The sequence below is a fragment of the Lagenorhynchus albirostris genome, chromosome 15 (assembly GCF_949774975.1).
Source record: "Lagenorhynchus albirostris chromosome 15, mLagAlb1.1, whole genome shotgun sequence".
Taxonomy (NCBI): Eukaryota; Metazoa; Chordata; class Mammalia; order Artiodactyla; family Delphinidae; genus Lagenorhynchus; species Lagenorhynchus albirostris.
This window is the reverse complement of record NC_083109.1, coordinates 29,215,110-29,238,749: the sequence shown is the minus strand read 5'-3', so window position 1 is coordinate 29,238,749 and position 23,640 is coordinate 29,215,110. Positions and strand designations below refer to the sequence as shown.

The 23,640-nt window shown below is 41.5% G+C and overlaps 1 protein-coding gene across 1 annotated transcript in view; it reads right to left on the bottom strand.

Moving 5' to 3' along the window:
* TMC2 (transmembrane channel like 2) overlaps positions 1 to 23,640 on the bottom strand; it is an 82,040-nt gene that overhangs the window by 23,515 nt on the left and 34,885 nt on the right. The window contains 7 exon segments of the mRNA XM_060124773.1: positions 1,083 to 1,262; positions 2,380 to 2,568; positions 8,139 to 8,286; positions 10,517 to 10,659; positions 13,837 to 13,935; positions 18,710 to 18,816; positions 19,219 to 19,300. Coding sequence (XP_059980756.1) covers positions 1,083 to 1,262; positions 2,380 to 2,568; positions 8,139 to 8,286; positions 10,517 to 10,659; positions 13,837 to 13,935; positions 18,710 to 18,816; positions 19,219 to 19,300 — 948 coding nt within the window.

Genomic DNA, 23,640 nt, shown 5'->3' with positions numbered 1-23,640 from the left:
AGTGAACGGAGCTTTCCTCAGAAAGTTCACTGTCTAGTAAGTGACAGAGATGAACAGACAATTACAGACCAGAGTGATAAGAGCTGTGGGAAATTTTGTTTGGGGACTGAGGAAATCCACATCAGACAACAGGGCCCTTCCTGGGGGCAGTGACATCTGAGCCACACCGCAGGAGGATTAGTCAACTAGTCAAACATGGGGAGAAGGATGGAGAGAGAGGCAAGAGAGAATTTTGCCCCGTGGAGGAAATGTGAGGCTCAGGAGGGTGAAGGAGTTTACTAGGGTAGGAGGGAAGCAAGAAATGAAGGTGGAGAGTAGGCAACGGTCAGTTCCAGTCACTTCCATGCTGAGAAACTTCCAGTAGCTTCCTGTTAACCTCAGGAAAAAGTTCATGAGGAGGGACGTGTGGGAAAGAGGAGCATCATAATCTGGCCCTTCCCCCAATTTCACTTTTCACTTCTTCCCCTCCACTCTATTGTGCAGCTAACTCATAGTTCCCTGTGTGCATGAGCTGTTCCCTCTGCTTTTTCCAAGGTCTGCTAAGATCCCCCACGGTGGGGTTTGCAGCCCCTCCTGTGTACTGCCACACTGCCCGGGGCTTGCTCCCACTGAAGCACCTGCCCCAGCATGCTTCGATGAATGAGTCTGTCTCCCCTGGAACAGGACCGTGTCTTGCTCTCTGCTGTACCCCCAGGGCCTGGCTTGGTGGGTACGCTATAACCACCTGGTGAGCAGTGATGAAAGGTTAACTCAACCATGACTTATCATCTCAGTGGGCACATACTGGGCTGGTAAACATTTATGGCAGCTAAGAAACAATACGGGAAAGCCTGCAGATAAAATATTAAGGGTACCAAATGACATGCAGATGATGTGAAAAAGCCTAAGAAAAAGACAGTAAAGAACTGAAGCAAAATGTTAACAATTGGGTCATAGGAATCTGGTGATATTTTTCTTCATTTTACTTTTCTGACCTTTCCAAAAAATTTTAAATTGATATAAATTATGCACAAGGAAATTATTATATTTAAAAAAGAAATTTGGTGGGCACTAGGAATTGGGGGGATGTTTGTGGTCTTTACCTTCAGGTGGACGTCATCCATCAGGGCCAAAAGAAACGTGTAGAGGTTTCCCAGGAAGAGTGCAAAGATGCGTCCCAGCTGCCACTTCAGTCCAATGCGTGGGTGGTAATTCTCCAGGGCAGCAATGGTTTCAAACAGAGGGGGACAAAACATCCCAAGCAGGGACATCACAATTTCTACCTGAGAAATTGGGAGAGCTGGGTTAGTTTTGTCATCAATATCACTTGCTTCTCCACCATCTCTACACCCCCAGGGCCATGCATCTCCATCTCCTTTTTGCCCCCTCCTCTGCCTCTGGAAATGCCCCGGGGTCTCCACAACTTGCTATATGACCCTGGCGAAGGCACCAACAAGCCCTGAGCAGTCAGTGTATGTTCCACAGGTCCTAACTGCTCTGTGACTGGTTGTCACCACGATTGCTGTTATTAGCATTGATAAAAATAGCAAACTATCTTTGAGAAGTAAATGAATTAACATATGGGACAGTGCTTTGTGTTCTGTAAAAGCCATGAGCTAGGTAAGAATCTCCTCATCTAAGGAGCATGGAAGACCAGAAACTCAGATCACAGAACGGAACCAACAGTAGAGGGATGTGGTGCAGGGTGTGGCCTTTGGGGTCAGCTTCATTCACACATCTGGTGGTGGATTTGCTGTCACCTAAGGTGATGAGATAATTGGGCCATGTGCCGCTCATCATTTAGGAGGCTAGCTGGGCATCATTCACATGGTGGAGGTCTCAGGTTCCCAAGAGAGCAAGTTCCAAAATACAAGCACTTTTCAAGTCTGCTTGTATCATTGCTGCTACTGTTTCACTGACTAAGGCAAGGGATGGGGAAACAGATTTCACCTCTTCATGGGAGGAACTAGAAAACCACATTGCAAAAAAATGTGGATACAAGGATGGGAAGAATTTGTAGCTATTTTTGCCAACTACCACAGATGTCAAATTCCCAGGAGAGATTTATGGATTCAATGCAAGCGCAATAAAATCTTAATGTGTGTTATTGTGGATCTTGATGAGAGAACTCACTCTGTCAGATATCAAGACATACTATAAAGCCATAGTTTATCAGTGTGTTATTAGTGCAAGAATAGACAAATAGACCAATGGAACAGAAGAGGAAGCCCAGAATCACACCCATGCATTACTAGACAATTGATTTATAAGCGATGTAATTTCACTTTTTAAAATTAGTCCTATAGTCCAGAATTCAATAATTCAGCTGAATGGCATAGGAACCAGGGTAATTTCAGTATTTTCCTGAAATATTCACTTCAGCAGAGATGCCCTCCTCACCTCATTTCTTTCATACCAGCTGACATTCTGCATTTTGGAGAATTCTTGGGATCGTTTCACCACAAAGTAAATGAGGTACCCACTTCCACACAAACAGCAGATGATGAGAAAGTTGGCCAGGACACGGAGAAATCTTGTCAGATGGACATTTTCTTCTTTGTTACTCTCTTGTTCATCCACTATTGATTCCTTGATGTGTGAAAATGAGATGTGAATAATAACAAGAAACCACTGTTGTTGGGTTCCTTGAGATTACTACTTTCTATATTTCCAGAAATGAAAGAATTCAGAGGGGGTGGTATATGGATAATTCTTTTCTTTAAGAAAATATATTTTGAATAGGTGAGGGAGATTAAGAGGTACAAACTTCCAGGTGAAAAATAAATGTCACGAGTATGAAATGTACAAAGTGGGAAATATAATTAATGACTATGTAATATCTTTGTAGGGTGATATATTATAACTAGACTTACTATGGTGGTCACTTTGAATTGTAGAGAAATATCACTCTGCTGTATAACAGGAACTAACATAGTGTTGTAAGTCAATTATACTCAACAAACAAACAAACAAACAAACAAACTTATAGAAAAAGAGATCAGATTTGTGGTTACCAGAGGTGTGGGATGGGGTGGATGGAGGGAGTACTGGAGGAAGGCAGTCAAAAGATACAAACTTCTAGTTACAAGATAAATAAGTACTAGGAATGTAAGGTACATGTTAAATATAATTAACACTGCTGTATGTTATATATGAAAGTTGTTAGAGTAAATCCGGAATTCTCATCACAAGGAAAATTTTTTTTTCTATTTCTTTAATTTTGTATCTATACGAGATGATGGATGTTCACTAAACTTATTGTGGTAATAATTTCATGATGTATGTAAGTCAAAGCATTATGCGGTACACCTTAAACTAATACAGTGCTGTATGTCAATTATATTCCCTTGCGCCACCAGGGAAGCCCAGGGGGCTGGCTTTTTTAATTAAAAAGTTCTGGCCAAGTTTTTTTCTATTAGAAAACCAGATAGCAAATATTTTTGGTTTTGCAAGCCACGTGGTCTCTCTCATAGCTACTCAACTATGTCTCTGTAGCATGAAAGCATCTATAGATAATACATAAATAAATGAGCATGACTTTGTCTCAATAAAATCTTATTTACAAAAAGAGGCAGGGCTTCCCTGGTGGCGCAGTGGTTGAGAGTCCGCCTGCCGATTGGGGGGACATGGGTTCATGTCCCGGTCCGGGAGGATCCCACATGCCGCGGAGCGGCTGGGTCCATGAGCCATGGCCGCTGAGCCTGCGCGGCCGGAGCCTGTGCTCCGCAGCGGGAGAGGCCACAGCAGTGAGAGGCCCGCGTACCGCAAAAAAAAAAAAAAAAAAAAAAAAAAAAAAAAAAAAAAAAAAGGCAGCAGGCTGGATTTGGACCCTGGGCCATAGTTTGCTGACCTCTGTTCTAATCCATGGGCATGGTATATTTTTCCATTTATTTAGAGTTTCTTAATTCCTTTCAGCAATGTTTTGTACTTTTTGGTAGGCAGTCACACATTTTTTTTTGTTGTTGTTAAATCTATATTCCTTGGAATTTTTTGTACTTTATGTCATTTTATTGAAAATGGAATTAAATTATTTTCTAATTATTTGCTGCTAGTGTATAAAAATACAATAGATTTTTTATTATTAACCTTGTATCCTGCATTAGTAAGTTTTTCATAGAAAGACACAAGTAGTACATGGCAGAGCCAGGATGGAAAATGAGGTCTCCTGGACACCAAAGTACCTGGCAGATTTTTTTTTAATTGAAGTGTAGTTGATTTACAATGTTGTGTTAATTACTACTGTACAGCAAAGTGATTCAGTTATATATATATATATATATACATTCTTTAAAAAAATATTCTTTTTCCATTATGGTTTATCATAGGATATTGAATATAGCTCTCTGTGCTATATGGTAGGACCTTGTTGTTTATCCATTCTATATATAAAAGCGTCCATCTGCTAACCCCAACCTCCCACTCCCATTCCTCCCCCACCTCCCTCCCCCTTGGCAACCACAAGTCTGTTCTCTATGTCCATGAGTCTCTTTCTGTTTCCTAGATAGGTTCATTTGTGTCATTTTTTAGATTCCACATGTAAGTGATATCATATGGTGTTTGTCTTTCTCTTTCTGACTTACTTCATTTAATATGATAATCTCTAGTTACATTCATGTTGCTGCAAATGGCATTATTTTGTTCTTTCATATGGCTGAGGAGTATTCCATTGTACCACATCTTCTTTATCCATTCATCTATCAATGGACATTTAGGTTGTTTCCATGTCTTGGCTACTGTGAATAGTGCTGCTATGAACATAGGAGTGCATGTATCTTTTTTGAATTACAGTTTTGTCTGGATACATGCACAGGAGTGGGATTGCTGGCTCATATGGTAATTCTATTTTTAGTTTTCTGAGGAACCTCCATACTGTTTTCATGGTGGCTGCACCAACTTACATTCCCAGTAACAGTGTAGGAAGGTTCCCTTTTCTCCCTTTTCTCCACTTCGTGTGAGGTGGTGCTTCATTGTAGTTTTGATTTGCATTTCTCTAATAATTAGTGATGTTGAGCATCTTTTCATGTGCCTATTGGCCATCTGTATGTCTTCTTTGGAGAAATGTCTATTTAGGTCTTCTGCCCATTTTTGGATAGGGTTGTTTGTTTTTTTGCTGTTGAGTTGTATGCACTGTTTGTATATTTTGGAAATTCAGCCCTTGTCGGTTGCATCATTTGCAAATATTTTCTCCCATTCTGTAGGTTGTCTTTTTGTTTTGTTTATGGTTTTCATTGCTGTGCAAAAGCTTGTAAGTTTGATTAGGTGCCATTTGTTTATTTTTGTTTTTATTTCTATTGCCTTGGGAGAAGGAAGGAGATTTTTCAATCAATTAACAGTTATTGTGTTCGGGTTCAGTTTCAACTAACTCATCAGGTAGTTAGTATACATTAACGCACACAGTTCTCACGACATGTGTCCTGTTATATAAGTGTTTTTTAACAGACTCAGAGGGGAAGCCTTCTCCTTCCCATATGTTCAAAGTGCTTCACAGGCATTGACCTTTTTTGTCTCTCTCTAATGGTCCCGAAGGAAGGGTCAAGCCCTTGTTGACCCCTACCCTGCCCTTGGATGCTCCACCACAGGCTTCGCATTGCTGAGAAGGAGAAGGAGAAGGAGAACTGAGCCCGCTCCCTGCTCTACCCACTGCCAAGCTGACTCTGGGGCTCATGAAACCCATGTAGTGAGTTGCTGAACCCAAGCCCTGTCCCTGGTGGGTGTACCTGTCTTCTGTAGGCAACGATTGGTATCAGTGGGCAGCAGCCCACTTCTCCTCCCAGAAGGGCCAGGAGAGAAGAGAGAGAAGAAGGCAAGACAACCAAGCACCGTTGCGGTGTAGATCTGACCTCTGCAAGGTCCTGGGGTAAAAAAGTCTGACTGATCAGACAGGAGAAGCATTGGACTATCAAGAACTTTATTTATCTTTTTTTTTGAGGACTATCAAGAACTTTGAATGGTTTTTAAGAAAACATACAGATGGCCACCAGGCACATGAAAAGATGCTCAACATGCTAATTATCAGAGAAATGCAAATCAAAACTACAATGAGGTATCACCTCACACCTGTCAGAATGGCCATCAGTAAAAGGTCTACAAATAATAAATGCTGGAGAGGGTGTGGAGAAAAGGGAACCCTCCTATGCTGTTGGTGGGAACTGCAGCCACTGTGGAGAATAGTAAAACTAAACATAGAGTTACCACATGATCCAGCAATCCCACTCCTGGGCATATATCTGGAAAAGACAAAAATTCTAATTTGAAAAGATATATGCACCCCCAATGTTCATTGCAGCACTATTTATAAGCACCAAGACATGGAAGCAACCTAAGAGTCCATTGACAGACGAATGGATAAAGAAGATGTGGCGTACACACACGCACACACACACACAATGGAATATTACCCAGCCATATAAAAGAATGAAATAATGGATGGACCTAGAGATCATCATGCTAAGTGAGGTAAGGCAGAAACAGAAAGACAAATACCATATGATATCACTTATATGTGGTATCTAAAATATGATACAAATGAACTTATTTACAAGACAGAAACAGACTCATAGACATAGAAAACAAACTTATGGTTACTAAAGGAGAAAGGGGGGGATAAATTAGGAGTTTGGGATTAGCAGATACAAACTACTATATACAAAATAGACAAACAACAAGGTCCTACTGTATAGCACAGGGAACTATATTCAATAACTTGTAGTAACCTAGGAAAAGAATATGAAAATGAATATATATGTATAATGGAATCACTTTGCTATACAACAAAAATTAACACAACATTGTAAATCAAATATACTTCAATTAAAAAAAAAGAACTCTATTTGTAGTGAGGTGGATGGACCTAGAGTCTGTCATACAGAGTGAAGTAAGTCACAAAGAGAAAAACAAATACCGTATGCTAACACATATACATGGAATCTAAAAAAAAAAAAGGTTCTAATGAACCTAGGGGCAGGACAGGAATAAAGACGCAGACGTAGAGAATGGACTTGAGGACACGGAGAGTGGGAAGAGTAAGCTGAGACGAAGTGAGAGAGTGGCATGGACATATATACACTACTAAATGTAAAATAGATAGCTTGTGGGAAGCAGCCACATAGCACAGGGAGATCAGTTCGGTGCTTTGTGACCACCTAGAGGGGTGGGATAGGGAGGGTGGGAGGGAGAGGCAAGAGGGAGGAGATATGGGGATATATGTAGAGCTGATTCACTTTGTTATAAAGCAGAAACTAACACACCATTGTAAAGCAATTATACTCCAATAAAGATGTTATAAATAAATAAATAAAAAAGAACTTTGAATGGTTTTTACAGTCATGGAGGGAAAAGTGAGATGTGCACTGCTTCTGCCTTCATTCATCTGCTCACCCTCAGGCTTGTTTTCGTTCTATATTCTGTAGGCCACCTCATATCTCTCTTGTGAACAAATTAATAGATAATTAAGTGTGGAGTTGTACACTTAATTGATTCCTTTATTCCCACACCCCCAAACCGGGTTCTCAACTCTTTGTGGGTGTTCTTGGGGGATTTTTAAAAAAACCAATGCCAGGGGCTTCCCTGGTGGCGCAGTGGTTGAGAGTCCACCTGCTGATGCAGGGGACACGGGTTCGTGCCCCGGTCCGGGAAGATCCCACATGCCGCGGAGTGGCTGGGCCCATGAGCCATGGCCGCTGAGCCTGTGCTCCGCAACGGGAGAGGCCACAACAGTGAGAGGCCCGCGTACCGCAACAAAACAAAACAAAAAAACCAATGCCAGGACCCCACCCCAGACCAATTACACCAGAATCTCTAGGGGTGGGGCCCAGAAGATTTTTAATGCTCCTTAGATCATGCAAACATGTGTAAATGTTGAGAACGGCTGCACCAAGTGTGTCCTTTCACTTCCTCCAGCAGAAAGCAGTTCCATGAGGAAAGAGGCAGAACCAGGGACCAGCTCCATGATTCTCTGCCATGTTAAGAAACAGATGGTGGGTACCAGCCATGAACATTCTTTCTTGAAGGCTTGAGAGATATGCTCCCACTTCTGGTAAAGCTCTTACCACAAATTAATCAGGGATCTTATTTCCCATGCCCCAGCTGGGAGAAGTCTCCCAATGACAGGAGGGACCCAAAGTTCCCCCGGGAAGTGGGAATGGCCCTGAAGCGACTACCTTGAAGCTGATGGTGATGGAGGCGTATTTGTTGTCGGCCGTCTCTGAATTCCCGATCAGGTAGTCCCAGCTGGTGAACATCTTGAAGCTGAATGTGAAGTTATCGCTCTCCCCGTCGTTCGTGCTGCCCTGGGTGTTGCCGGCCATCCTGTAGGGTGCACACTGCTGTTGTTATGTCTGCCCCTGTGTCTACTGTGTCAGCCCAAAGGAACCTGGCCTAAGCTAGTCTTGGGCACAGGTGGCAGATATCCAGTGAAGGGAAAGAGCCAAGATGGATTTGAATCAGGCTACCGATAGCCAGAGCACCTTCCCCCCAAATTCAGAGTCCCCTGCGAGCACACATGGTGTCAACTGCATAACAAGGAGTCTGCAGGGTACAGAAAACACTAACCATGTTTTCTACCCTGACGTCTGATGTCTTGCAGCTTGACTCACCTGCAAATGTTTTAGAACTCTTCATTCTCACACAGACTATCCCCTTTTAATTCATCTGTTTTCTTGGATAAAAATCATATTTTTCTGATGTAAAATTCAATAAGCCCTGAGGCGGTTAGTATTACAACCAGATAATATGCACATCTTTTTCTTAAGCAAGCTCGGAGGAAAGTACCTTGGACCTGCCTTGATAGCCCCCTATTTCATCCTACCTGTCCTCATCCTCTTGAGACAGGCCTGGGACCTGGGACCCTTTGCTGCGGTGCTGGACATACCTCTCCTTGAGCTACAAAATACAAAGAAACTATATGGGACTAAAAATAACTGTGTGCATGCTCAGTTGGGGCAAATTCTGGACCCAAAAGATACAAAAAGACAAAACAAAAAACAAAAAAAACCCAACTGCCATTTATGAAGAGCCAGGAGCAAAAACAGGGCATTGGGAGCAAAAGCAGAGTACTGAGCATGCCTGCACACACCACCTAAGGGATGGGCAAAACACCTAAGCCACACCTCTGGCCTGACCCCTGGACACGCCCCTACCTTCACCCCATATAAGAAACAAGCTTTCCCCCACTCAGTGAGCAAGCAAGGGAACCTGCTGTTTGTTCTTGCTCCTCCACTGCTGCAGCAGGGCCCCAGGAAAGGCTTGCCTGAATTTCTCATCTGGCCTCTGGTCAATTTCTACTGATTAAGGAAGCCAAGAGCCCTGGTTGGTATCACTCTCTTTGTGCTTCCTGGAGATCAGCCCCATGGGAACCATGGAATCCCAGGCAGGGGTCCCATCAGATACAATGGGGGTGGGGTTGCCCCTCTTTGACTCTATCTGATGTGTCAGGCTTTTGGGATTTGCAGTTCCAGGGGCCTGGTTGCCTTAGCTAATTTTTTGGTTCAACAGAGAAACATTCTACATCCTTAAATCTGGCAGGGAAAAACATAGCAATGTGAAGGCTAAGAATAAAACCAAGCCTGTCTCGCCTGTCTCCTTTTTTTTTTTCCTTTTGTTTGATAGAGCTGGGCAGCCACATGTCACCTAGTGGTCACCGTCTTGTGCCAGGCAGGCTCTTGTAAACAGCAGCATTTTCCCCTGAGACGATGAGATAGAAAACCCAGCTGGGCCCGCACATCGCTTTCCGCTTTCCGGGGGTTCTAGCCGGGCTTCAAGGGCGCTCTGTTTCCTGTGCACACACAGCGGCCCTGTTCTTCTCTTGTGGCTCTGCTGAAGGGTGAGTGGGCCTGGTGGTCAGGTCTGTGCACAGACTGTGTCCCCACCCTGCACAGCCTGTGCTAACTGGGGTCCTCTGACTTAGAAGAAGGCAGTTCGTGGGCTGGGCCAAAGTTTTTCTTCAGAGAACATGAATTAAGAGGCACAGACATATTAAAAAGCCATTTCTGACCACAGAGACAGTAGAGTTGGGGCTGGAGGGGACACCACGGTTACTCACTGCCTTATACACTGGTTTAGCCTCATTGTATCTTTGTAGGCACCAGCTCAGTTCTCAAATGCCAGCTAGACAGAGAAGCAGAGGGTTTTTCTGAGGATGCTGGGCTCTGGGGAAAACAGAAACAGGCCTTGGAAACTTCTCCAGCCTCTCCTTAATTAGGGTACCATGTTCCCTTTCAAGCCACACTGTTTTTTTTGACAGTTTTGGGGACTCAGTAGGATATTTGCTGCCTCAGGGCCTTTGCACATACTCTTGCTTTGTCTAAAGTGCTGTGCCCAGCCTCCTCTAAAGGACTTGTCTATCCCATTTCCCAGAACTTCCCACATTACCCTGTCTATGTCTTTTATACCCCATATGACAATCTGCATTTGCTTTATTTGTTTCCTTGTTTTCTCTCTAAATCCCCAACAAGAAGGTAAGTAGGCACAGTGTGGCCACAGGAGTGGGCTGTTTCTGGGAAGAAAATTAAAAGCCTGTAAATGAGACAGTCATACTTACGATCTAATGACGATCATCAGGCTGTAGCCGAACACGCTGACCCCCACCATGAAGTAAGCCATGGGTAACCTGTACCTCAACCACCCGATGGTCCTCTGGTTGTTGTAGTAGCCGTAGAAGAGAGCGGAATACTTGATGTAGCCCTGTGGGGCAGCAAAGCCAAATGCTCTGGGTTTGTAAGCTCAATGTGACCGTCATCGGATGCTTCCATCGACCTGGGGTTTCTTTCTCGGGTGTGACGGGAGCCGGAGGGGAGGAAGGAAGGGTTCTCGATGTTCCTGTTCTTCCCTTCACTCCCCCAGTTGCCCCAGAGTCTATGCCTGTCTCCACGTCTCCCCTCGTCTTTCTCCTGTCTATTTCTCCATTACACAGAGTGCATGGAGACACAGCACGGGGAGGAGAGTGTTGTTAACATTCAGGACGAATTAGGGATAAGGTGTGTGTGTGTGTGTGTGTGTGTGTGTGTGTGTCTGTGTGCACATGCACACACGGCTGCAAATTCCCCCTCCAACCCCCACCCAGTGCTCAGGGTCTTAATTTAACACTCTGGAACTAGAAGGGAGTCCGTGAACTTTCTCAGTATTTCAAAACTTCTAAAGAAAACTATGTGATAAGGCTCACAATCTAACCTGAGCTTCAAGTTTCATTTTGGTTTTTGGTATAATTGGCTTTACGTGTAATTAGCACACTTTTTCGGTATAATTATTTAGGTGTAAAATTAATTTATAATTTTAGCACTTCTTTTATGTCTTTGCTGAATATAAAACGGGATTATTCTGGCCTCACACAGATATGTAGTTGGACAGGGGAGCCAAATTTTAATAGTATTTTTTCATATACTTGGGGCTATTTCTTCTTCGATATCATACCTCAACCCAATAACTAAATAGTTATTTCTTAAAGGTTAGTTGCAATGTGGAATATGAATCACATAATGAACTTTTTCATACCTTAAGATCCATTGCTCTCCCCCAAATACTAAGTAATTAAAAAGGGAAAAATACTAACTTTACAGCAGAGAATTCTGGCAGATATCACTATTTTTTTTTTTTTTTTTTGTGGTACACGGGCCTCTCACTGTTGTGGCCTCTCCCGTTGTGGAGCACAGGCTCCGGACGCGCAGGCTCAGAGGCCATGGCTCATGGGCCCAGCCGCTCCGCGGCACGTGGGATCTTCCCGGACCAGAGCACGAACCCGTGTCCCCTGCATCGGCAGGCGGACCCTCAACCACTGCACCACCAGGGAAGCCCAAATTCTGGCAGATATCACTTTAACCAAGTGGTCAACATAATGTAACCCTGATTTGACACTCTGAGAAAGGCACGCTACCTCCCCAACAATGCATAAGCTTAACACAATCATGAGAGAACATCAGACAAACCCAAATTCAGGGGCAAACAACTGATCAGCACTATTCAAAAGTGTCAAGGTCACTGAAAGACAGAGAACAGTCACAGATCGGAGGAGAGTAAGGAGATGTGACAATTAAATCAATGTGAGATTGTGAGTTGGGTCCTGGAATAGAAAAAGAACATTAGTGGAAAAACTGGTGAAATACAAATAAATACTATATTTTAGTTAATAATATTGTATCAAGATTAATTTCTTAGTTTTGATAATTGTTCTATGGGTATATGAGATGTTATCATAAGGTGAATGGGTGAAGGGTATATGGGAACTCTCTGTACTATTTATGTAACTGTTCTGTAAGTCTAAAATTATCTCAAAATATAGTTTTTAAAAATCTATTGCTCTATCTTTTACTATCAAGATGTGGGATCTTTTACTCACACATGATTTTGTAACATCATGTATTGGTCATCTGGAAAGTAATGGTTCATTGAGTTGTGAACATATGCCAAATGTTGACACATTTCTTATACAATATAAAAAAAATCACACTGTTAATATCTCCATTGATCTCATCAGAAAAGTATTTAACTACTGAGAAACTGCCACTGTCATGGTGATGGATATGTTTTCCAAAATTTTAATTTTTACTTGAAAAATAAAAATTTATCCTTGGCAACAACAACAAATACAACATGGGATTGTTGCTGAATAAATTGTTGGTTTTGAGTGGATAGGACATTTCAACAGCGGCCCTTGGGTGAAATAAAGAATAAAGGAAATTCTTAGTAGTAGCATATAGTGGTAGTAGTAATTCTTAGCGGTATAGTAGTTATTTGGAACACCCTTGTTCCAAATAACTTAGAAAAATACTCCAACTTACTTTCACACATTTCTGAGGTGTCTTGAATCTGACTATGAGAGTGAAGGATGGCAGCAGCAAGATGTGTTGCTTGAACCACCACAGCCAGTCCTCCTGCCTCTGGAACTCCTTGGAGCTGCAGACCAAGGCCCCCAGAGGCACGGGGGTATAAGGATTCCAAAAAGAGGGAGGGATGTTCCAGGCATAGGATCGTGAGCAAAGGCAGGGAGGCACTGGACTTCCCCGAAAGTTGATAATATTGAGGCATGAAGTGTGAGGTCTTAGACAGACATGGGACTGGGACTGGAGAGGTAGAGGGCAGCCAGGTCATGAACAATTCTTTTGTAAACCCAATTCAGAACACTCGGCTTTATTCCATCTGGGAGTGGGAATAAATGAATATCGGAGGTGGGGAGTGACAGGGTCAGGTTTACATTTTAGAAAGGTCACCTGGCAGCAGAGGGAATGGAGATTTGAGGAGACAAGCCAAGGCAGGGAGGAGAGGTAGCAGATTCTGACAGTGGCCCTGGAACAGTGAGGTTTGAGGAGAGGTGCAAGGGATGGAGAAAAGGAGACTGGTTTAAGAAACGTTTAGTAGATAGGCTCAGATTTAGTGAGTGATTTGATGTGGGGGGTGGTGGTGAGGAGAGGAAATGTGGGATGACTTTCAGGTTTCAGACTTGAATGACTGGATGAACAGTGGTTCCAATAAATGAGATGGGAAAAAGTGATGTAGGTTTGGTTGGATAGTTGTTGGACTTGAGAAGCAGGTAGGATATTCAGTTGAAGATGTCACGTGAAGGTTGGGGAAAGGCTGGACTGGCAATAGCCCGGGGGTCTTACTGTGGTTATGCCGAGATAAAACCATCGTGTAATATCACCTTACATAGATCTGGCAGAATGCGGGGACCAGTGGCCTCATGGGGAAGTCACGTTTATCAGAGTGTGTGATAAAAGGACCCACGAAGGGGGTCTAGGAGGACATGGTTGGCTAGCTCATTTTGCACAGTGCTAGGATCCCATTTGGTTAAAGCACTGGCTTTCCAATAATTAAACACTTCACACTTATCCACAGTCACAAAATGGAAGTGCATTGTCATGTTGGTACCTCAAAATCCCAAAGGACGGAAAAATCCATGGCTTTTTCTTCCTCAGCCCGAGGTACTGTCTTTCTGGGTATACTTCCATAGGGCATGCCCATCAGCACCTTGTGTTGGGACAGAACGACACAATTACACGTGGAGAAGATACAAACACACGGAGATGTGCACATAGTGGGTTAAATCTCTTCTCAGAGCAGGAATATCCATTCTTTTTCCTTTAAATAACATTAATCACTTTCCTGATTTTAAAAGTATTACATACTCGGGCTTCCCTGGTGGTGCAGTGGTTGAGAGTCCGCCTGCCCATGCAGGGGACACGGGTTCGTGCCCCGGTCCGGGAAGATCCCACGTGCCGCAGAGCGGCTGGGCCCGTGAGCCATGGCCGCTGAGCCTGCGTGTCTGGAGCCTGTGCTCCGCAACGGGAGAGGCCACAACAGTGAGAGGCCCTCGTACCGCAAAAAAAAAAAAAAGTAATTAAAAGTATTACATACTCATTGTAGAAAATGTGAAAAAGTATAGAAGAATGTTTAAAAAATTACCTGTCACCTTCACATCCCAAAGATAATGACTGTTAAATATTCATGTATTTCCTTTCAGAGTTTCTGAGTTTTATATATGTTTTAGCTTGATTATCTAGCTTAATATTATTTTATGACCAATTCCCTGTGGCATATGGTGTTTTTCAAAATAAAATGACTTTAAAATATCTAATCACATGTATGTACCATAACCTTACTTACAAATCCCCTACTGTTGGACTAATTAGAGTATTTCTAGTTCTTCATGTGTACATAATTCTGTTATTAATACCCCTTTATATATATGACTTGATTCACAGCCTTAATTATTTAAAAAATAAGAATTGTATTAAATTTACATATTGATTTAGGAAGGATTGATCTTTTTTATGATATTAAGTTTTCCTTCCACGAATGTGCCTTCCTGTTTATTCAGTCATATATATATTTTTTAAATATTTATTTATTTGGCTGCTCTGGGTGTTAGCTGTGGCATGCAGGATCTTTGTTACCACATGTGGGATCTTTAGTTGCAGCACGCGGAATCCCTAGCTGCGGCATGCAACATGTCAGAGAATCAACAAATGTAAATGAGAGAGGAAAAAATTACACTATCATGCAAAAGGGAATATAACTTCAGATACATGAGTGATTTTAAAAAAAAGAAACTATGTTATTTAACTTGAAGCCAATACATTTTAAAATGTAAGCTGAAATGGAAAGTTCAGGAGAGTGATTACTTGTGAGAGTTATGTGGGTAACATAATTGGGGAGAAGTAGATGGAGGACCCTAGTGTGTGTGTAATTTTTTATTTTTAAACTTAGTGGCAGGCAAATGGGCTCATTCTTTATACCTTTCCATATATCTGAAAGTTTTAATAGTTATTTTTAGAGGAAGTACCCATATGAGGCTTACTGACTGAGTGCTGCCTATGTGAACCCTAGAGCAGAACTTACAAGATATTTTAAAGAATTATTTAATTAAATTAATTAAGGTACACCAGCAATGTACACCCTGGCTGCATATTAGGATCACTTGGGGAGCTGTATTTGTCATCTATTTTTGTGTATCAAATTACCATAAAACTATCTCCTCGTTTCTGCAGGTCAGGAACCTGGGATGGGCTTAGCTGGGTCCTTTGCTTCAGGGTCTTTCACAGGCTTCAGTCAAGGTGTCTGCCAGGGCTTTGGTCTCATCTGAAGGCCTGGTGGGGGAGGATCTGATTCCAGATGCACTCCCGTAATTGTCGGCAAGATTTAGTTCCTCATGGGCTGTTGGACTGAGGGCCTCAGTTCCTTGCTGGCTCTTGTCCAAAGGCCACACTGAGTTCTGTTCCAGTGGGCCTCTCCAGTCTGGCAGGTTGCTTCATCAAAGCATGCGAGCCAAGAAGGGAACCAAGAGAAAATGCCACATGGAAGTCACAGTCATTTATAACCTAATCATGTAAGTGACAGCCTGTCACTTTGGTTATATTCTATTTGTTAAAAGCATGCCACAAGGTCTAGGCTTTACTCAGGTGGAGGGGATTGATTATACAAGGGCATGCTACCAGGAGAAGAGGATCACTGGCGGCAATCTCAGATGCCTGCCTACCATAGGAACTTTTAAAATAGGGACGCCAGAGCCACCTTCTCAGAGATTCAGATTCAATTGATTGGACTTCATATTTAAAAAAAAACTCCCCAAGTGATTTTCATATGCAGCCCATGTTAAGACAAGAAATACATGAGCTCATCGTGTAGCAAGGCCTTGATAGCGAGCTCCTGCAGCATAACTGAGGGCATTCCTGGGACCATGAAGGCATTCTGGGATCTGCCGGCAGTTGTCATTAAAGCTGAACAAGATTCACTCAAGCATTCAGAGAAGTTTGATTCCATTAAAATGTATCAAGGATTTGTGGCAAAACAAGATGAGTATGAGGAAAAATTCTGTTAAAGTTGTCTAACATTTGAGCACTTCTAATACTCTTATTCCTAGACCCTCTGAGTCACTGTGGTTAGCCTTAAAACAGCCATGAGCCATAGGAATATCTGATCATTAGGTTTAGGCTTAAAACCTTTGGGCCCTGAAGTTAGCCGTGTCCTTGAACAAACAGGTCATCTCCTCTACTCTACCTGCAGTGAATTTGGATGTGTCAGATTCCCATGAAGCCAATTTCCCACTATCCTAATTAAGAGGGCATCTTAGGATACCCCACATTCTCAACTGCTGTTATCCAACCTATCATCAAGTCTTGTCTGTTCTACTCTTTCCCTGTCTCTCTCTTTCTCTTCTTTCTCCCAACCTACTCCAAGATGGCTTCCCAAACACCTGCCAATCAAATCAAGGTGTTCTTTCCTGAACAGTTCAGGTCTTGGCTGCTTCATTGGAATGCAACAATCACTAAATTTTCATTGTTTCAAACAAATGTCCCCTTGATAGGAAATATTTATAAATTATATCAATTTATATAAATTATATAAAATGTAATATTTTCTTTGAGGAAAAATAAAACCTCAGTGTTTTAAAAATTATTCACCTTTCCCAAAACACTGCCTTTCTGGACCACTGTATAGCAAAATTCTAGTGATGTCTCATAGGCCTACAGCATTTAAATGTAATCTGTTCTCATGGAAATAAATCTATTTGGAATCAAAAACTCCCAGGAAGAAAGCAAAGAGTCTGTGAGAGTAAATTTCCCCAGTAACTACTGGGGAAAACTGTCTCCTCCTTGGCTATGGAGGGGAGAAGTAAAACTTCTATTTAACTTCTGACAATACTGGGGAGAACCAGATTTGTTTTCAAGAGCATTTATACACATTTGCCAGAAGGTTTAAAATCTTTATCTCTGGGGACTTCCCTGGTGGTGCAGTGGTTAAGAATCCACCTGCCAGTGCAGGGGACACAGGTTCAATCCCTGATCCGGGAAGATCCTACATGCCGTGGAGCAACTAAGCCCACGTGCCACAACTACTGCCTGCGCTCTACAGCCCATAAGCCACAACTACTGAAGCTCGCGCACCCTAGACCCCGTGCACCACAACTACTGAGACTGCAGCCTGCAACTGCCGAAGCCCATGCACTCTAGGGCCTGCGTGCTGCAACTACTGAAGCCCGCATGCCTAGAGCCCGTGCTCCACAACAAGAGAAGCCACTGCAATGAGCAGTCCGCACACCGCAATGAAGTAACCCCCGCTCGCTGCAACTAGAGAAAGCCTGCGTCCAGCAACGAAGACCCAACGCAGCCAAAAATAAATAAAAATTTAAAAAAATGTTCATATGGAATCATTTAACAAAATAAAATAAAATTTTTATCTCTGTATTGGAGAGTGACAATGGTTTAAGAATATATATAGGACAAAGTGGACTGACTCATAATCCTTGATTTCCAGGTGTGCACATAAAGGAGTATAAAGGTTAGTTAATGACATAATTGTAAGTACACTCTTTGGGTAATGTAGAAAAGAATTCAATGGTTTTATCAATAATATAACACTCGTTTGCTACCAAGTACTATTATAATAAACCCTCAACTTCTTCTAACTAATCTGATTTAATTCACATTCCATGGAAGTCTTTTAATTTTGTGAAAAATAGATGTTCAGGAAAGTTTCCCAAAGATGTGACTACAGATAGAGTTGACTCTAATATTCTCATGGAATCATCTGTAATAAAGTAGGAATCAGTAACCTATCATAGAGCCAATTAATAAACCTGAAAGGAAAAAATACTAAATGCATAAATATCATTACTCTGTAGGCTGTAAAGGTAAATCCACTTGTGTACCCAGCACAAGCACCAAACGGTTCAGGCAGGACTGTAGCAATTACTGTGCTAAGCGCTAATGGACCACAGGCACCCCTGGAAAAGGCCCCAGGCCAACACTCTGGAAACCTGGAATCTCATTCACCACAAATTTACTGTGTAAATTTGTACAGGTCACTTGTTCCTTTCTTGTCTCTCAATTACTAAGCTATAGGTAAGGATCTACCTACACCCATAATAAGATTTTATCTGGGAGAACAGTGAGGAGTGCTATTCAAATGCAGGGTTTCTTTGGGGTAATAAATTATGATATAATGTACTCTATCTCTTTTTTTTTCAAGGTGAAAGAGAAAAAAACCTCACTGAGATATTAATTCTCCACTAATTTTAAAGTAAAATGAAAGGTAGAAAAATGTAGGGTCCACCTGTTAATTCAGAAATGGAAATATTTGGTTCCATTCTTTGTACTCGGCTATCTGGGCAAATGATGTGAGCACAGAATTTAAAATGAATGACGGATTCTTTGTAAAACAGAGTATTTGATTTATATAAATGAAGATGGCTGTCATGATAAGCCTCAACACTATCTGAAGTTGTAAGCAGTTCTTTTCTTACCTCTGGGATTATGACTAGACCAAATATTAAACCAAAAAGGACGAGGTTAACTCCATACATCCATCGGAGAAAGATGAAATATGATGCCACTGAAGAACCAAAGTGACCTGAAGAGAGAAAGATGGTGGATGTAAGTGTTGCAGAAGGACATTAACGTAAAGGAGGACTTTATGTGTGTGATGGATTCAATTTTCATGTCAGTCTGTGGAATATACATCCCTTTTCTTTTTCTAGATGAAAAAAAGGGCCTAACCGATGAGAAGAAGCACATCTTAAATTTTGGTCTGACTAGTCCAAAGTTCAAAGTTTTTTCTTTTCTTTTTTCTTTTTTTTTAACATCTTTATTGGAGTATAATTGCTTTACAATGGTGTGTTAGTTTCTGCTTTCATCTTTTTCCTAGTACAACAGAACCTATAACATAACCTAATCAGTTAGTCAAGAACACAGTCCAAACCCTTGGAAAACCCTTCAGCAAATGAACTAAAAACAGTGACACCAAAATACTCACTTTCAATGTCCTTGATCTTCATTTCCCAGGGAATACATTGAGTCTTGAAATTATCAAAGTCTCTTTTAAACTTGACCCATTTCTGAAATTAAACAGGCAACACCCTCAGTTCATTAACACGCTGCCTTTGGGCCTGGAGGGGAAGATGGAGGTGCATGTAGATGTTGACATGTGGGTGAGGCTGCCATGTTGGAGCTGTTGAGCCTAGGCTGTCAGAGGTGGATGTGCACATCTTCACTTTCCAAAGTCAGGTGTGAGTCAGAGAGAAGCAAGGGCAACACAATACTTTGCATTTGTCTATAGTGCTGATAAAATTTCAGGTTTGGACACTTTACATATGAACTTAGAAAGTCTGTGTATAATTTATGATTTGGGGAATCAAAATGGCTTAGCAAACTCTGATACAACTTCCTTCATCTTAAACCAAAAATTCAAGAGAAAAAGGAAATTTCATAACTCTCATACCTACATTTGGCAGACAGCCAAGTGCCTTAATCTGATAGGAACTGTTGCTAAACTACAAGGCTGGTGGAAGTGGTAAAGAGATCTCAGCCCGTGGCTTCCCATTCTTCTCCTAGTGAAACAGCAGCCTGTTTTTTTTTTTTTTTTTTTCCTAAAAGTATTTGGGAAGGCATTATGCCCCTTTCCATGGTCTATTCCAGCTCCGACACTTTGTACCAATCAGAAACTTGAATAGCTGTCTGTCTGCTGGCTGCGTGAAAGTTTGTCAACTCTTCAAGGGGCTTCTCTCCAACATCCCCACCCCCTGGAAATAAATCCATTTGGAATGAAAAAAAAACCAAAAACACCTCATAGAAAACAGCAGGCAAAGAGGAAGTAGGGAGAAAATCCTCAGATCAGTTTCTATTATTACAAAGGTCTCAAAAGAACTTATTCATGAAGGAAATGAGATTTTCCTTTGTAAATTCGCTAAAGGATAAAAGGGAAATTTTATCTGAAGGAATCAGACGAACTTCCAAACCTGAAGGCTTTGACTATATCATGATTGGATAATTACTGTATAAGGAAGGAAACCACCTGTCAGAAGAGGGAAATGTTCACAGATGCCAAGGAGAAGAGGGGTTCATAAGCAAAAGACAGGTTGATAATAATGGCAAAGATCTCCCTAAGAAAGGAAGGGATGTGGGGAATGTGGGGAATGGACATGGACACCCCAACCCCATTGCTTCCTCTCCCTTCCCTAGTTCTGATTCTGTGCTCAAAAACCATCTTTGGCTTATTTGGCTTCTTATCTAGGTCTGTCTCTAAGGAAAGCATTTGCGCATCATCTGGGCTGTGAATATTTTGATTTCTATGGCAGTAATTTTTTTCATTGCAAATTAATAGATTGGAATTGGGATTATGGTTTAGTTTCCCATATAACTAACTGTACTATCAAAAATAAAAGGCACTGGGCTTCCCTGGTGGCACAGTGGGTGAGAGTCCGCCTGCCGATGCAGGGGACATGGGTTCGTGCCCCGGTCTGGGAAGATCCCACATGCCGCGGAGTGGCTGGGCCCATGAGCCATGGCCACTGAGCCTGCGCGTCCAGAGTCTGTGCTCCGCAATGGGAGAGGCCACAACAGTGAGAGGCCCGCGTAATGCAAAAGAAAAAGCATTTTTTTTTCATTTCTTGCACCAGTTATTCCTCCTTGTAGATTAGTAACCTGGTATCTGGTTTTATATATCAGTCTCATAAGCTTTATTAATGTGAGTCCTCCCCCGAGAGACAGATCCCCTGTCAGGGTGCTGATAAAATCAGTATAAAATATAGCCTTGCAAGGCAGAGGACCAATGGAGTAATGAATGTTGTCAAGTGAGGCCCCTGGAGACATAGCCTGCCAGTTGATCACTTGGCAACCACCTGACAGCCCCTCAAGGCTGTGGGCATCTTGGCCTGAAAAGATGATGCCTGGGGGCGGGGGGCAGAGGCAGAGAGAGGCCTGGGAGAAGCTCTGCATTGAAGCTCTTTCCTTCATTGGTTTAGAGAATCAGAAAACTGAGCTTGGGCGTGGGCGGGAGAAGACCCCCAACTCCCTTCCTCAGAGCTGTGTGATTTGGTAGCTGCCGTCCTCAGACTGGGTTACTAGCTGTGCATGTCATCTTGCTAGTCAGCTGTATATAGGAAAACAGATTTCAAACAGTGGTCGAACAAGACACAGGCACATCCTGTCCATGGATGAAATCTGGATCTGAATAACTAAAGACAACCAGTGAAACCTGAGAATTAGTACGTCAAAACAAGGAAAAAGTGATGCCATTCTTTGAAATTTTTGGAAAGCATTTCCTCCAGGATACATAATTAAAATTTGAGAGATGGCTCAATATTCTTAGTAGGATACAAAAAATATGGCTTCTAGAGTACAGGTTAGCACTTAGAGAGTTAAAAAAAAGAATACAGGAGGGGAAATCCCTGGCGGTCCAGTGGTTAAGACTCTGCATTTGGTTGGGGAACTAAGATCCTGCAAGCTGCATGGCGTGGCCGGGGGAGAAAAAAAAAAAAAGTTTACAGGTGAAGTATGGAAGGATTGATTACAAGGTTGCTAAAAGTTCAGTAATAGAATGAAAATAAACATTACACTTTGAGACAGAAGAAAATTGATCCAATGATATTGAGAATAAACCTGAGAAATTTTTGAGAATGCAAAGAGAGAGAAAGCAAAGAATTAAAAACCATGAAGGAAAGTAAATACAAAGAATGGAGAGTTGGCAGCCATCCTTCTGCTAACAAAGAAGCTAGAACTGTTTGAATAGAAACACGATTGAATAGACCATTTATCAGGTGTATGTGAAGAACACATTCCTTAACTGGGAAAAAAGTTTTGAGTGTGCAGTTGTTAAGTGGTAAATGGTTTTTAGGTAAAATTAATAAATGACCCATAGATAGTAGTCAGGTAACTATAACTGAAAAGGAAGAAAAAAACAAAATTAGGAATAAAAGAGATTAAAACTCAACATATGTAAAATGTAATGACAAAAATTATGGGACTACCTATATGCAACTTTCTGTTAATACATATGAAAATCTTAATGAAATGATCAAATTTGGGGAAGAATATAAAATATCAAAATGGCCCCAAGAAAAAGTTAAAACTTGACTATACCAATTGGAAAAACATTAAAAAATTATCAAGCTATTCTATAAAATGCTTCCTGATCCATACAGTTTTAAGGGTGTCATCTTTCAAATTTCCAAAAAAATGAATGAGCTGTACAAACTGATTTACAGCATAAAAAGGAGGTGATGCTATTCGTTTAATATTATAAAGCAAGTGCAGCCCTAATACTAAAATATGCCAAGATAGTGTACGTGCACGTATGTACACACATAAATTCAAATCAATCTTATGAAAAGTTATGTAAAAATTATAAATAAAATACTTGAAAAATCAGATGTGCCTGATAAAAGTAAGTTTATGAACAGAAGGGAAAGGTATTTAATAAAATCTAACATCTATTTCCAATAAAATGGAAGTCATTAAACTAGAAATAAAAGGATAATTTCTTATTGGGAGAAAGAAAATCTATTTCAAGGCAACAACTCCCATCAACTTAGTGTGAAACAGTAGAGCCATTTTCATTAAAGTAATGGAAAAGCAAAGAGACCCACTATCACCATCATCAATTGAAACTATTCTAGGATTGCTAACCCACACTTTAGGACAGGAATGATTTAGAAGAACCCAAGAAAAACACCTTTACATATACAATCAGATGAAAATGATTAGAACTAATAAGGGAGCACAACAGGGGAACCAGATTAAAAAATTAATATTCAAGGACTTCCCCGGTGGCACAGTGGTTGAGAGTCCGCCTGCCAATGCAGGGGACACAGGTTCGTGCCCCGGTCTGGGAAGATCCCACATGCCGCAGAGCGGCTGGGCCCGTGAGCCATGGCCGCTGAGCCTGCGCGTCTGGAGCCTGTGCTCCGCAACGGGAGAGGCCGCAGCAGTGAGAGGCCCGCGTAACGCAAAAAAAAAGAAAAAAAAATTAATATTCAAATACGTAGCTTTCCTACATACCAGATATCTCTAGTTATTAAATAAATGGAAAAATGATTCTATTCACAAAAGCAACCAAAACATAAATTTTGTAGAAATAACATATGACATGGAAAAGATCTATATGAAGAAAATGACAAACTTTGCTGAAGGTTGTAAAAATAAGGCTCGAGAAATGTATGGTATTCTTAGATGTAAAGACTAAATATTGTACAGATAAATCTTCCCAAATTAAATCAAGGATTTAAAAAAATTTCCAATCAAAGTCTCAATGGGCTATACTGGAACTTGGCAAAGTGATTGTAAAAATGCATGTGGAAAAAAAGAATGCAAAGAAAACAAAACAAAATGCATATGGAAACATAGGCAAGACTGGCCAAAACATTTCTGAGAAAGAAAGGTAAAAGGAGGAAGCCCTATG